Source organism: Oncorhynchus nerka, linkage group LG7 (assembly GCF_034236695.1).
Source record: "Oncorhynchus nerka isolate Pitt River linkage group LG7, Oner_Uvic_2.0, whole genome shotgun sequence".
NCBI lineage: Eukaryota > Metazoa > Chordata > Actinopteri > Salmoniformes > Salmonidae > Oncorhynchus > Oncorhynchus nerka.
Genome location: NC_088402.1, coordinates 90,002,485 through 90,014,984, shown reverse-complemented (window position 1 = coordinate 90,014,984; position 12,500 = coordinate 90,002,485). Strand labels below are relative to the sequence as shown.

The 12,500-nt window shown below is 42.5% G+C and overlaps 1 protein-coding gene across 1 annotated transcript in view; it reads right to left on the bottom strand.

Annotated features, from left to right (window-relative positions):
* LOC115125689 (protein-tyrosine kinase 6-like) overlaps window positions 1–12,500 on the bottom strand; it is a 36,709-nt gene that overhangs the window by 20,235 nt on the left and 3,974 nt on the right. The window contains exons 3-4 of the mRNA XM_065020959.1: window position 12,500; window positions 4,665–4,830 (exon numbers count right to left, since the gene is read on the bottom strand). The exon at window position 12,500 is cut by the window's right edge and continues 160 nt beyond it. Coding sequence (XP_064877031.1) covers window positions 4,665–4,830; window position 12,500 — 167 coding nt within the window. The remainder of the gene's footprint in view (window positions 1–4,664; window positions 4,831–12,499) is intronic.

Sequence of the window (12,500 nt, the reverse complement as noted above, 5' to 3'; positions counted from 1 at the left end):
TCTAATGCTCAGAATCCATATTGAACAGCTTTCATAGTACAGTCAAACGATCATGACAATCACAATCAACACAACCACACTAGGGGGCAAATCCAAAATGGCACCTTATTCCACAGTGTGGTACTTTTGGCCAGAGCTGTGTAAGGTTCTGTCTAAAAGTAATTCACTGTCCCAATGAGTAATACACTGTCCAAGGAGTAATACACTGTCCAGGGAGTAATACACTGTCCAGGGAGTAATACACTGTCCCAATGAGTAATACACTGTCCCAATGAGTAATACGCTGTCCCAATGAGTAATACACTGTCCCAATGAGTAATACACTGTCCAGGGAGTAATACACTGTCCCAATTAGTAATACACTGTCCCAACGAGTAATACACTGTCCCAATGAGTAATACACTGTCCCAATGAGTAATACACTGTCCCAATGAGTAATACACTGTCCAGGGAGTAATACACTGTCCCAATGAGTAATACACTGTCCCAATGAGTAATACACTGTCCAGGGAGTAATACACTGTCCCAATGAGTAATACACTGTCCAGGGAGTAATACACTGTCCAGGGAGTAATACACTGTCCAGGGATTAATACACTGTCCCAATGAGTAATACACTGTCCCAATGAGTAATACACTGTCCAGGGAGTAATACACTGTCCAGGGATTAATACACTGTCCCAATGAGTAATACACTGTCCCAATGAGTAATACACTGTCCAGGGATTAATACACTGTCCCAATGAGTAATACACTGTCCCAATGAGTAATACACTGTCCAGGGATTAATACACTGTCCCAATGAGTAATACACTGTCCCAATGAGTAATACACTGTCCCAATGAGTAATACACTGTCCAGGGAGTAATACACTGTCCCAATGAGTAATACACTATCCAGGGAGTAATACACTGTCCAGGGAGTAATACACTGTCCAGGGATTAATACACTGTCCCAATGAGTAATACACTGTCCCAATGAGTAATACACTGCCCAGGGAGTAATACACTGTCCAGGGAGTAATACACTGTCTAGGGATTAATACACTGTCCCAATGAGTAATACACTGTCCCAATGAGTAATACACTGTCCAGGGAGTAATACACTGTCCCAATGAGTAATACACTGTCCAGGGAGTAATACACTGTCCCAATGAGTAATACACTGTCCCAATGAGTAATACACTGTCCCAATGAGTAATACACTGTCCCAATGAGTAATACACTGTCCAGGGAGTAATACACTGTCCCAATGAGTAATACACTGTCCCAATGAGTAATACACTGTGCAGGGAGTAATACACTGTGCAGGGAGTAATACACTGTCCCAATGAGTAATACACTGTCCCAATGAGTAATACACTGTCCAGGGAGTAATACACTGTCCCAATGAGTAATACACTGTCTCAATGAGTAATACACTGTGCAGGGAGTAATACACTGTCCCAATGAGTAATACACTGTCCCAATGAGTAATACACTGTCCCAATGAGTAATACACTGTGCAGGGAGTAATACACTGTCCCAATGAGTAATACACTGTCCATGGAGTAATACACTGTCCCAATGAGTAAAACACTGTCCCAATGAGTAATACACTGTCCCAATGAGTAATACACTGTCCCAATGAGTAATACACTGTCCAGGGAGTAATACACTGTCCCAATGAGTAATACACTGTCCCAATGAGTAATACACTGTCCCAATGAGTAATACACTGTGCAGGGAGTAATACACTGTCCAGGGAGTAATACACTGTCCAGGGAGTAATACACTGTCCCAATGAGTAATATACTGTCCCAATGAGTAATACACTGTGCAGGGAGTAATACACTGTCCAGGGAGTAATACACTGTCCAGGGAGTAATACACTGTCCAGGGAGTAATACACTGTCCCAATGAGTAATACACTGTCCCAATGAGTAATACACTGCCCCAAAGAGTAATACACTGTCCCAATGAGTAATACACTGTCCAGGGAGTAATACACTGTCCGGGGAGTAATACACTGTCCAGGGAGTAATACACTGTCCCAATGAGTAATACACTGTCCCAATGAGTAATACACTGTCCCAATGATTAATACACTGTCCAGGGAGTAATACACTGTCCCAATGAGTAATACACTGTCCCAATGAGTAATACACTGTCCAGGGAGTAATACACTGTCCCAATTAGTAATACACTGTCCCAATGAGTAATACACTGTCCCAATGAGTAATACACTGTCCCAATGAGTAATACACTGTCCAGGGAGTAATACAATGTCCAGGGAGTAATACACTGTCCAGGGAGTAATACACTGTCCAGGGAGTAATACACTGTCCAGGGATTAATACACTGTCCCAATGAGTAATACACTGTCCAGGGAGTAATACACTGTCCCAATGAGTAATACACTGTGCAGGGAGTAATACACTGTCCCAATGAGTAATACACTGTCCCAATGAGTAATACACTGTCCCAATGAGTAATACACTGTCCCAATGAGTAATACACTGTGCAGGGAGTAATACACTGTCCCAATGAGTAATACACTGTCCCAATGAGTAATACACTATCCAGGGACTAATACACTGTCCCAATGAGTAATACACTGTCCCAATGAGTAATACACTGTCCCAATGAGTAATACACTGTCCAGGGAGTAATACACTGTCCCAATGAGTAATACACTGTCCCAATGAGTAATACACTGTCCCAATGAGTAATACACTGTCCCAATGAGTAATACACTGTGCAGGGAGTAATACACTGTCCAGGGAGTAAAACACTGTCCCAATGAGTAATACACTGTCCCAATGAGTAATACACTGTCCCAATGAGTAATACACTGTGCAGGGAGTAATACACTGTCCCAATGAGTAATACACTGCCCCAATGAGTAATACACTGTCCAGGGAGTAATACACTGTCCCAATTAGTAATACACTGTCCAGGGACTAATACACTGTCCCAATGAGTAATACACTGTCCCAATGAGTAATACACTGTCCAGGGAGTAATACACTGTCCAGGGATTAATACACTGTCCCAATGAGTAATACACTGTCCCAATGAGTAATACACTGTCCCAATGAGTAATACACTGTCCAGGGAGTAATACACTGTCCCAATGAGTAATACACTGTCCAGGGACTAATACACTGTCCCAATGAGTAATACACTGTCCCAATGAGTAATACACTGTCCCAATGAGTAATACACTGTCCAGGGACTAATACACTGTCCCAATGAGTAATACACTGTCCCAATGAGTAATACACTGTCCCAATGAGTAATACACTGTGCAGGGAGTAATACACTGTCCCAATGAGTAATACACTGTCCCAATGAGTAATACACTATCCAGGGACTAATACACTGTCCCAATGAGTAATACACTGTCCCAATGAGTAATACACTGTCCCAATGAGTAATACACTGTCCAGGGAGTAATACACTGTCCCAATGAGTAATACACTGTCCCAATGAGTAATACACTGTCCCAATGAGTAATACACTGTCCCAATGAGTAATACACTGTGCAGGGAGTAATACACTGTCCAGGGAGTAAAACACTGTCCCAATGAGTAATACACTGTCCCAATGAGTAATACACTGTCCCAATGAGTAATACACTGTGCAGGGAGTAATACACTGTCCCAATGAGTAATACACTGCCCCAATGAGTAATACACTGTCCAGGGAGTAATACACTGTCCCAATTAGTAATACACTGTCCAGGGACTAATACACTGTCCCAATGAGTAATACACTGTCCCAATGAGTAATACACTGTCCAGGGAGTAATACACTGTCCAGGGATTAATACACTGTCCCAATGAGTAATACACTGTCCCAATGAGTAATACACTGTCCAGGGACTAATACACTGTCCCAATGAGTAATACACTGTCCCAATGAGTAATACACTGTCCCAATGAGTAATACACTGTCCAGGGACTAATACACTGTCCCAATGAGTAATACACTGTCCCAATGAGTAATACACTGTCCCAATGAGTAATACACTGTCCAGGGAGTAATACACTGTCCCAATGAGTAATACACTGTCCCAATGAGTAATACACTGTCCCAATGAGTAATACACTGTCCAGGGAGTAATACACTGTCCCAATGAGTAATATACTGTCCCAATGAGTAATACACTGTGCAGGGAGTAATACACTGTCCCAATGAGTAATACACTGTCCAGGGATTAATACACTGTCCCAATGAGTAATACACTGTCCCAATGAGTAATACACTGTCCCAATGAGTAATACACTGTCCCAATGAGTAATACACTGTCCCAATGAGTAATACGCTGTGCTTCGGCCTCTAAACTGCTCTTCGGGGTCTAGGCCGGGTAATCTGTTAAGCACTTCGTAACAACTGCTGATGTAAAAAGGGCTTTATAAAATACATTCCACTAATTGAATTAAGGTTTTGGCATTTCAGGTGCAGCCTTGTGAATCTGTAAGTGTGCTGTACCGTTCTTGAGAATCTTTATGGCTACGCTGATGCTGTTCTTGAGAATCTGTAAGTGTGCTGTACCGTTCTTGAGAATCTTTATGGCTACGCTGATGCTGTTCTTGAGAATCTGTAAGTGTGCCGTACCGTTCTTGAGAATCTTTATGGCTACGCTGATGCTGTTCTTGAGAATCTGTAAGTGTGCCGTACCGTTCTTGAGAATCTTTATGGCTACGCTGATGCTGTTCTTCCACTTCCCCCGGTGGACATCAGCAAAGAACCCGGTGCCCAGCTGCTCTCCCAGGGTGAACTCTTCCTTGGGGAGCTCCCACTCATCCACTGTGGAGTGAGACAGGTCCTGGGGCACTGGCTCTTTCTGGGGAGGAGAGAATGTGTTAAATGTGTCTCACTAACACGCACACGATATACACACACACACACACACGCACACGCGCACGCACGCGCACGCACGCACACACACACACACACACACAGCTGTGTCATTGCCTAACCACGGAGTGGCCTGTTCAGCCACAGAGTACACTTACTCCTTTTTCCTTGGTAGAAAGAGAGAAACTGAGAGAGAGGGAAACAGAGAGAGAGGTAGAAAGAGAGAAACTGAGAGAGAGAGGTAAACAGAGAGAGAGGTAGAAAGAGAGAAACAGAGAGAGGTAAACAGAGAGAGAGGTAAACCGAGAGAGAGGTAAACAGAGAGAGGTAAACAGAGAGAGAGGTAGAAAGAGAGGTCAACAGAGAGAGAGGTAAACAGAGACAGAGGTAGAAAGAGAGAGGTAAACAGAGAGAGAGGTAGAAAGAGAGAAACAGAGAGAGAGAGGTAAACAGAGAGGTAGAAAGAGAGAAACAGAGAGAGAGAGGTAAACAGAGAGGTAGAAAGAGAGAGAGACGGAGAGAGAGAGGTAAACAGAGAGGTAGAAAGAGAGAAACAGAGAGAGAGACAGAGAGAGAGAGGTAAACAGAGAGCTAGAAAGAGAGAAAAATAATTTTAAAAACACTAAAAATACTTGAATCGGTCATAGAACTCATTGCCCTTTATGGTTGTGAGGTATGGGGTCCGCCACCAACCAAGACTTCACAAAATGGGACAAACACCAAATTGAGACTCTGCACGCAGAATTCTGCAATAATATCCTCCATGTACAACGTAGAACACCAAATAATGCATGCAGAGTAGAATTAGGCCGATATCCACTAATTATCAATATCCAGAAAAGAGACGTTAAATTCTACAACCACCTAAAAGGAAGCGATTCCCAAACCTTCCTCATCAAAGCCATCACCTACAGAGAGATGAACATGGAGAAGAGTCCCCTAAGCAAGCTGGTCCTGGGGCTCTGTTCACAAACACAAACACACCTCACAGAGCCCCAGGACAGCAGCACAATTAGACCCAACCAAATCATGAGAAAACAAAAATATATTTACTTGACACATTGGAAATAATGAACAAAAAAACAGAGCAAACTAGAATGCTATTTGTCCCTAAACAGAGAGTACACAGCGGCAGAATACCTGACCACTGTGACTGACCCAAACTTAAGGAAAGCTTTGACTATGTACAGACTTAGTGAGCATAGCTTTGCTATTCAAAAAGGCTGCCGTAGGCAGACATGGCCCTCAAGAGAAGACAGGCTATTTGCTCACTGCCCACAAAATGAGTTGGAAACTGAGCTGCACTTCCTAACCTCCTGCCAAATGTATGGCCATATTAGAGAGACATATTTCCCTCAGATTACACAGATCCACAAAGAATTCGAAAACAAATCCAATTTTGATAAACTCCCATATCTACTGGGTGTAATTCCACAGTGTGCCATCACAGCAGCAAGATTTGTGACCTGTTGCCACAAGAAAAGGGCAACCAGTGAAGAACACACACCATTGTAAATACAACCCATATTTATTCTTATTTATTTCCCCTTGTGTACTTTAACCATTTGTACATTGTTACAACACTGTATATATATATATATATATATATATATATTATTTGTAATAATATATATATATATAATATTTGTAATGTCTTTATTGTTTTGAAACTTCTGTATGTGTAATGTTTACTGTTAATTTTTATTGTTTATTTCACTTTTGTATATAATCTACCTCACTTGCTTTGGCAATGTTAACACGTGTTTCCCATGCCAATAAAGCCCCTTGAATCGAATTGAATTGAGAGAGAGAGAGACACAGTGAGACAGAGACAGAGAGAGAGACACACAGTCAGAGAGAGAGACTGTGAGACAGAGAGGCAGTGAGACAGACAGAGAGAGAGACACACAGTGAGACAGACAGAGAGAGAGACACAGTGAGACAGAGAGAGAGAGAGACACAGTGAGACAGACAGAGAGAGAGACACAGTGAGACAGAGAGAGAGACACACAGTGAGACAGACAGAGAGAGAGAGACACAGTGAGACAGACAGAGAGAGAGACACAGTGAGACAGAGAGAGAGAGAGAGAGATACAGTGAGACAGACAGAGAGAGAGAGAGACAGTGAGACAGACAGAGAGAGAGACACAGTGAGACAGAGAGAGAGAGAGAGAGAGAGAGAGACACACAGTGAGACAGAGAGAGAGAGACAGTGAGACAGACAGAGAAAGAGACACAGTGAGACAGAGAGAGAGAGAGAGAGACACAGTGAGACAGAGAGAGAGAGAGAGAGAGACAGTGAGACAGACAGAGAGAGAGACACAGTGAGACAGAGAGAGAGAGAGAGAGAGAGACACAGTGAGACAGAGAGAGACAATATATATATTCAGGCAAACCGCAAAAGAAGCACAACTGAAATTGAAAGACCACAGATGACAAATGGTTTGATGCAGATTGTAAAACTATAAGGAACAAAATGTAGAACACTATCCAACCACAAGCACAGATACCCAAATAACGGTGAATTACGCCTTCATTACTGTGAGACTTTAAAACTCTATAAACGTAATACTCAGAACCAAAAATGCACAGTACAACAGCAAGCGGCTGACACTAATTGAGGAGACAAATGGACAACCCATTTTAAAACACTATATCATTGTTTAAATTGACACAAACGCAGAACAACGCCAAACTCATGAGAAGTTGAATGGATTAGAAATAGCTATAAAGGACAATCAAAATCCACTGGACTCCCCAATTACTGACCAGGAGCTCTATAAGAAACTAAACTATTACTGACCAGGAGCTCTATAAGAAACTAAACTATTACTGACCAGGAGCTCTATAAGAAACTAAACTATTACTGACCAGGAGCTCTATAAGAAACTAAACTATTACTGACCAGGAGCTCTTATAAGAAACTAAACTATTACTGACCAGGAGCTCTATAAGAAACTAAACTATTACTGACCAGGAGCTCTATAAGAAACTAAACTATTACTGACCAGGAGCTCTATAAGAAACTAAACTATTACTGACCAGGAGCTCTATAAGAAACTAAACTATTACTGACCAGGAGCTCTTATAAGAAACTAAACTATTACTGACCAGGAGCTCTATAAGAAACTAAACTATTACTGACCAGGAGCTCTATAAGAAACTAAACTATTACTGACCAGGAGCTCTATAAGAAACTAAACTATTACTGACCAGGAGCTCTATAAGAAACTAAACTATTACTGACCAGGAGCTCTATAAGAAACTAAACTATTACTGACCAGGAGCTCTATAAGAAACTAAACTATTACTGACCAGGAGCTCTATAAGAAACTAAACTATTACTGACCAGGAGCTCTATAAGAAACTAAACTATTACTGACCAGGAGCTCTATAAGAAACTAAACTATTACTGACCAGGAGCTCTGTAAGAAACTAAACTATTACTGACCAGGAGCTCTATAAGAAACTAAACTATTACTGACCAGGAGCTCAATAAGAAACTTCAGGCTCTCAAATTTAAAAAAGCATGCGGACCTGATGGCATCCTAAATGAGATGCTCAAACTCACTAGTGCAGCATCTCAATTGGCTATATTAAAACTGTTTAACTTGATCCTGAGTGTAGGTTATTTCCCTGACATCTGGAACCAAGCACTTATAACCCCAATCTTTAAGAACGGAGACAAAATTGACCCTAACAATTACAGAGGCATTTGTGTGAACAGTAACCTGGGGAAGGTTTTCTGTAGTATTATAAACGTGAGAGTTCTAAACTTCCTTAATAAGCACAATGTCTTGAGTAAAAGGCTAATTGGATTTATACCAAAACATCGCACAAGCGATCATATTTACACCTTACACACCCTGATAGATAAACATGTCCACCAAAATAATACCAAAATATACGCTTGCTTTATCGACATCCAAAAAGCATTTGATTATATTTGGCATACAGGACTGTTCTACAAAGTTATTGAAAGTGGTGTAGGAGTGTAAAACATGACATAATTAAATCAATGTTTACTGGTAATACGTGCAGCATTAAAATTGGCAAGAAAATAACGGAATTCCTTAACCAAGGGCGGGGCCTTCGCCAGGGTTGCAATCTGAGCCCTGCGCTCTTCAATATTTACATTAATGAATTGACCCCTATTCTAGAACAATCCTCAGCCCCTGGTGTTAGTCTCCACAATTCAGAGTTTAAATGTCTGCTCTTCGCAGATGACCTATGCTTGCTGTCACCCACAGCACCTGGCCTACAGCAGAGCCTGGACCTGCTAGAGCAGTACTGTCAGACCTGGGCCCTGGCAGTAAACCCCCACAGCACCTGGCCTACAGCAGAGCCTGGACCTGCTAGAGCAGTACTGCCAGACCTGGGCCCGGGCAGTAAACCCCCACAGCACATGGCCTACAACAGAGCCTGGACCTGCTAGAGCAGTACTGCCAGACCTGGGCCCGGGCAGTAAACCCCCACAGCACATGGCCTACAACAGAGCCTGGACCTGCTAGAGCAGTACTGCCAGACCTGGGCCCGGGCAGTAAACCCCCACAGCACATGGCCTACAACAGAGCCTGGACCTGCTAGAGTAGTACTGCCAGACTTGGGCCCGGGCAGTAAACCCCCACAGCACATGGCCTACAGCAGAGCCTAGACCTGCTAGAGTAGTACTGCCAGACCTGGGCCCGGGCAGTAAACCCCCACAGCACATGGCCTACAACAAAAAAATACTAAAATAATGATTTTCCAGAGAAGATCCAGATCTCAGGGAATTAGACCAAAGTTCTCAATTGGTACAAAGATATATAGAGTACTGTACACACTACAATTACTGAGGTTTAAATATATAGAGTACTGTACACACTACAATTACTGAGGTTTAAATATATAGAGTACTATACACACTACAATTACTGAGGTTTAAATATATAGAGTACTGTACACACAACAATTACTGAGGTTTAAATATATAGAGTACTATACACACTACAGTTACTGAGGTTTAAATATATAGAGTACTATACACACTACAATTACTGAGGTTTAAATATATAGAGTACTATACACACTACAATTACTGAGGTTTAAATATATAGAGTACTGCACACACTACAATTACTGAGGTTTAAATATATAGAGTACTATACACACTACAATTACTGAGGTTTAAATATATAGAGTACTGCACACACTACAATTACTGAGGTTTAAATATATAGAGTACTGTACACACTACAATTACTGAGGTTTAAATATATAGAGTACTGCACACACTACAATTACTGAGGTTTAAATATATAGAGTACTGTACACACTACAATTACTGAGGTTTAAATATATAGAGTACTGTACACACTACAATTACTGAGGTTTAAATATATAGAGTACTGTACACACTACAATTACTGAGGTTTAAATATATAGAGTACTGTACACACTACAATTACTGAGGTTTAAATATATAGAGTACTGTACACACTACAATTACTGAGGTTTAAAAATAAAGCTCAACTGGACACCTTAATGAGGCCGTGAATGAACTGAGAGAGAAAGCACGCAGGGCATTCTACGCCAATAACAACAAATTCAAATTGAAATACCTATTTAAATTTGGCTAAAACTAATTGAATATGTCATTGAACCAATTGCACTTTATGGCAGCGAGGTGTGGGGTCCACTTGCAAAACATGATCTCATCAAATGGGACAAACACCCCATTGAAACTCTGCATGCAGAGTTCTGTAAGATTCTCCTAAATGTCCAGAGGAAAACTACAAACACTGCATGCAGGGCAGAATTAGGCCAATATCCACTAATAATGAAAACTCAAAAAAGAGCAATTCAGTTTTGGAAACGTATAAAATACAGTGACCCCCATATCAATACCAAGCCCTGCAATGCCAAGAGCTGAGCAAAGAATAGAGTCCCCTCATCCAGCTGGTCCCGAGTTCACAAACCTATTCTACTAACACACTGAAGCCTCAGTCCCCTCATCCAGCTGGTCCTGAGTTCACAAACCTGTTCTACTAATACACTGAAGCATCAGTCCCCTCATCCAGCTGGTCCCGAGTTCACAAACCTATTCTACTAACACACTGAAGCATCAGTCCCCTCATCCAGCTGGTCCTGAGTTCACTAACCTGTTCTACTAACACACTGAAGCATCAGTCCCCTCATCCAGCTGGTCCTGAGTTCACAAACCTGTTCTACTAACACACTGAAGCCTCAGTCCCCTCATCCAGCTGGTCCTGGGGCCGAGTTCACAAACCTATTCTACTAACACACTGAAGCCTCAGTCCCCTCATCCAGCTGGTCCTGGGGCCGAGTTCACAAACCTATTCTACTAACACACTGAAGCCTCAGGACCAGAACATCCAATCAATCAGGATAAACCAAATTACAATTATTATTGTAAAAACACAAGCAAAAGCACAAAGCAAAATGCAGTGCTATCTGGCCCTAAATGGACAGTACACTGTGGTTAACTATTTGACCATGGTTACCATCAAAACCTTAGAAAAACCTTGACAAAGTACAGGCTCAGTGAGCACAGCCTTGTCATTGAGAAGAGTAGACACAGGAAAACCTGGCTCCCTGTAGAGGAAAGGCTGTGCAACCACTGCACCACAGCAGAACCTGAGACAGAGCTGCATTTCCTGACAAAATGTCAAAAATATAAAACAATTAGAGAGTGTCATTTCCCCAAATTTGAAACCCTGATTCAAGGTTTCAAAGACCTCTCTGATGAGAGTAGGCTACCCGTCCTGTTGGGGGAGGAATCAGAGAGCTGTGGGTTGGCAGACCACTACATTGAAGACCTCTCTGATGAGGATAGGCTACCCATCCTGTTGGGGGAGGACGCAGAGAGCTGTGGGTTGGCAGACCACTACATTGAAGACCTCTCTGATGAGGATAGGCTACCCATCCTGTTGGGGGAGGAATCAGAGAGCTGTGGGTTGGCAGACCACTACATTGAAGACCGCTCTGATGAGGATAGGCTACCCGTCCTGTTGGGGGAGGAAGCAGAGAGCTGTGGGTTGGCAGCGCACTACATTGAAGACCTCTCTGATGAGAGTAGGCTACCCGTCCTGTTGGGGGAGGACGCAGAGAGCTGTGGGTTGGCAGACCACTACATTGAAGACCTCTCTGATGAGGATAGGCTACCCGTCCTGTTGGGGGAGGACGCAGAGAGCTGTGGGTTGGCAGACCACTACATTGAAGACCTCTCTGATGAGGATAGGCTACCCATCCTGTTGGGGGAGGACGCAGAGAGCTGTGGGTTGGCAGCGCACCACATTGCTGCCTGCTATAGGTGGAGGGACAGTGTCTGACAGACCAATCAACCTACACATGTCCTCTACTGTATGCTTACTGTTATTGTTCAATGGATGGTTATTTTGACCCTTGGTTATTGTTGACCATTTTGATTCTTATAATTGTAATATTGTAAATATCCAAAGTAAGCTTTGGTTACATCATGCCAATAAAGCAAATTTTAGCGAGTTGGGGGAGAGAGTGAGAGAGGGAGAGAGTAGGGGAAGAGAGAGAGAGGGGGAGAGAGAGAGAGAGAGAGAGAGAGAGAGAGAGAGTGTGTGAGTGTGTGGTGTGTGAGGTGTAGAACTCCACAGAGAGAGAGTGTGTGTGTGTGTATTTACC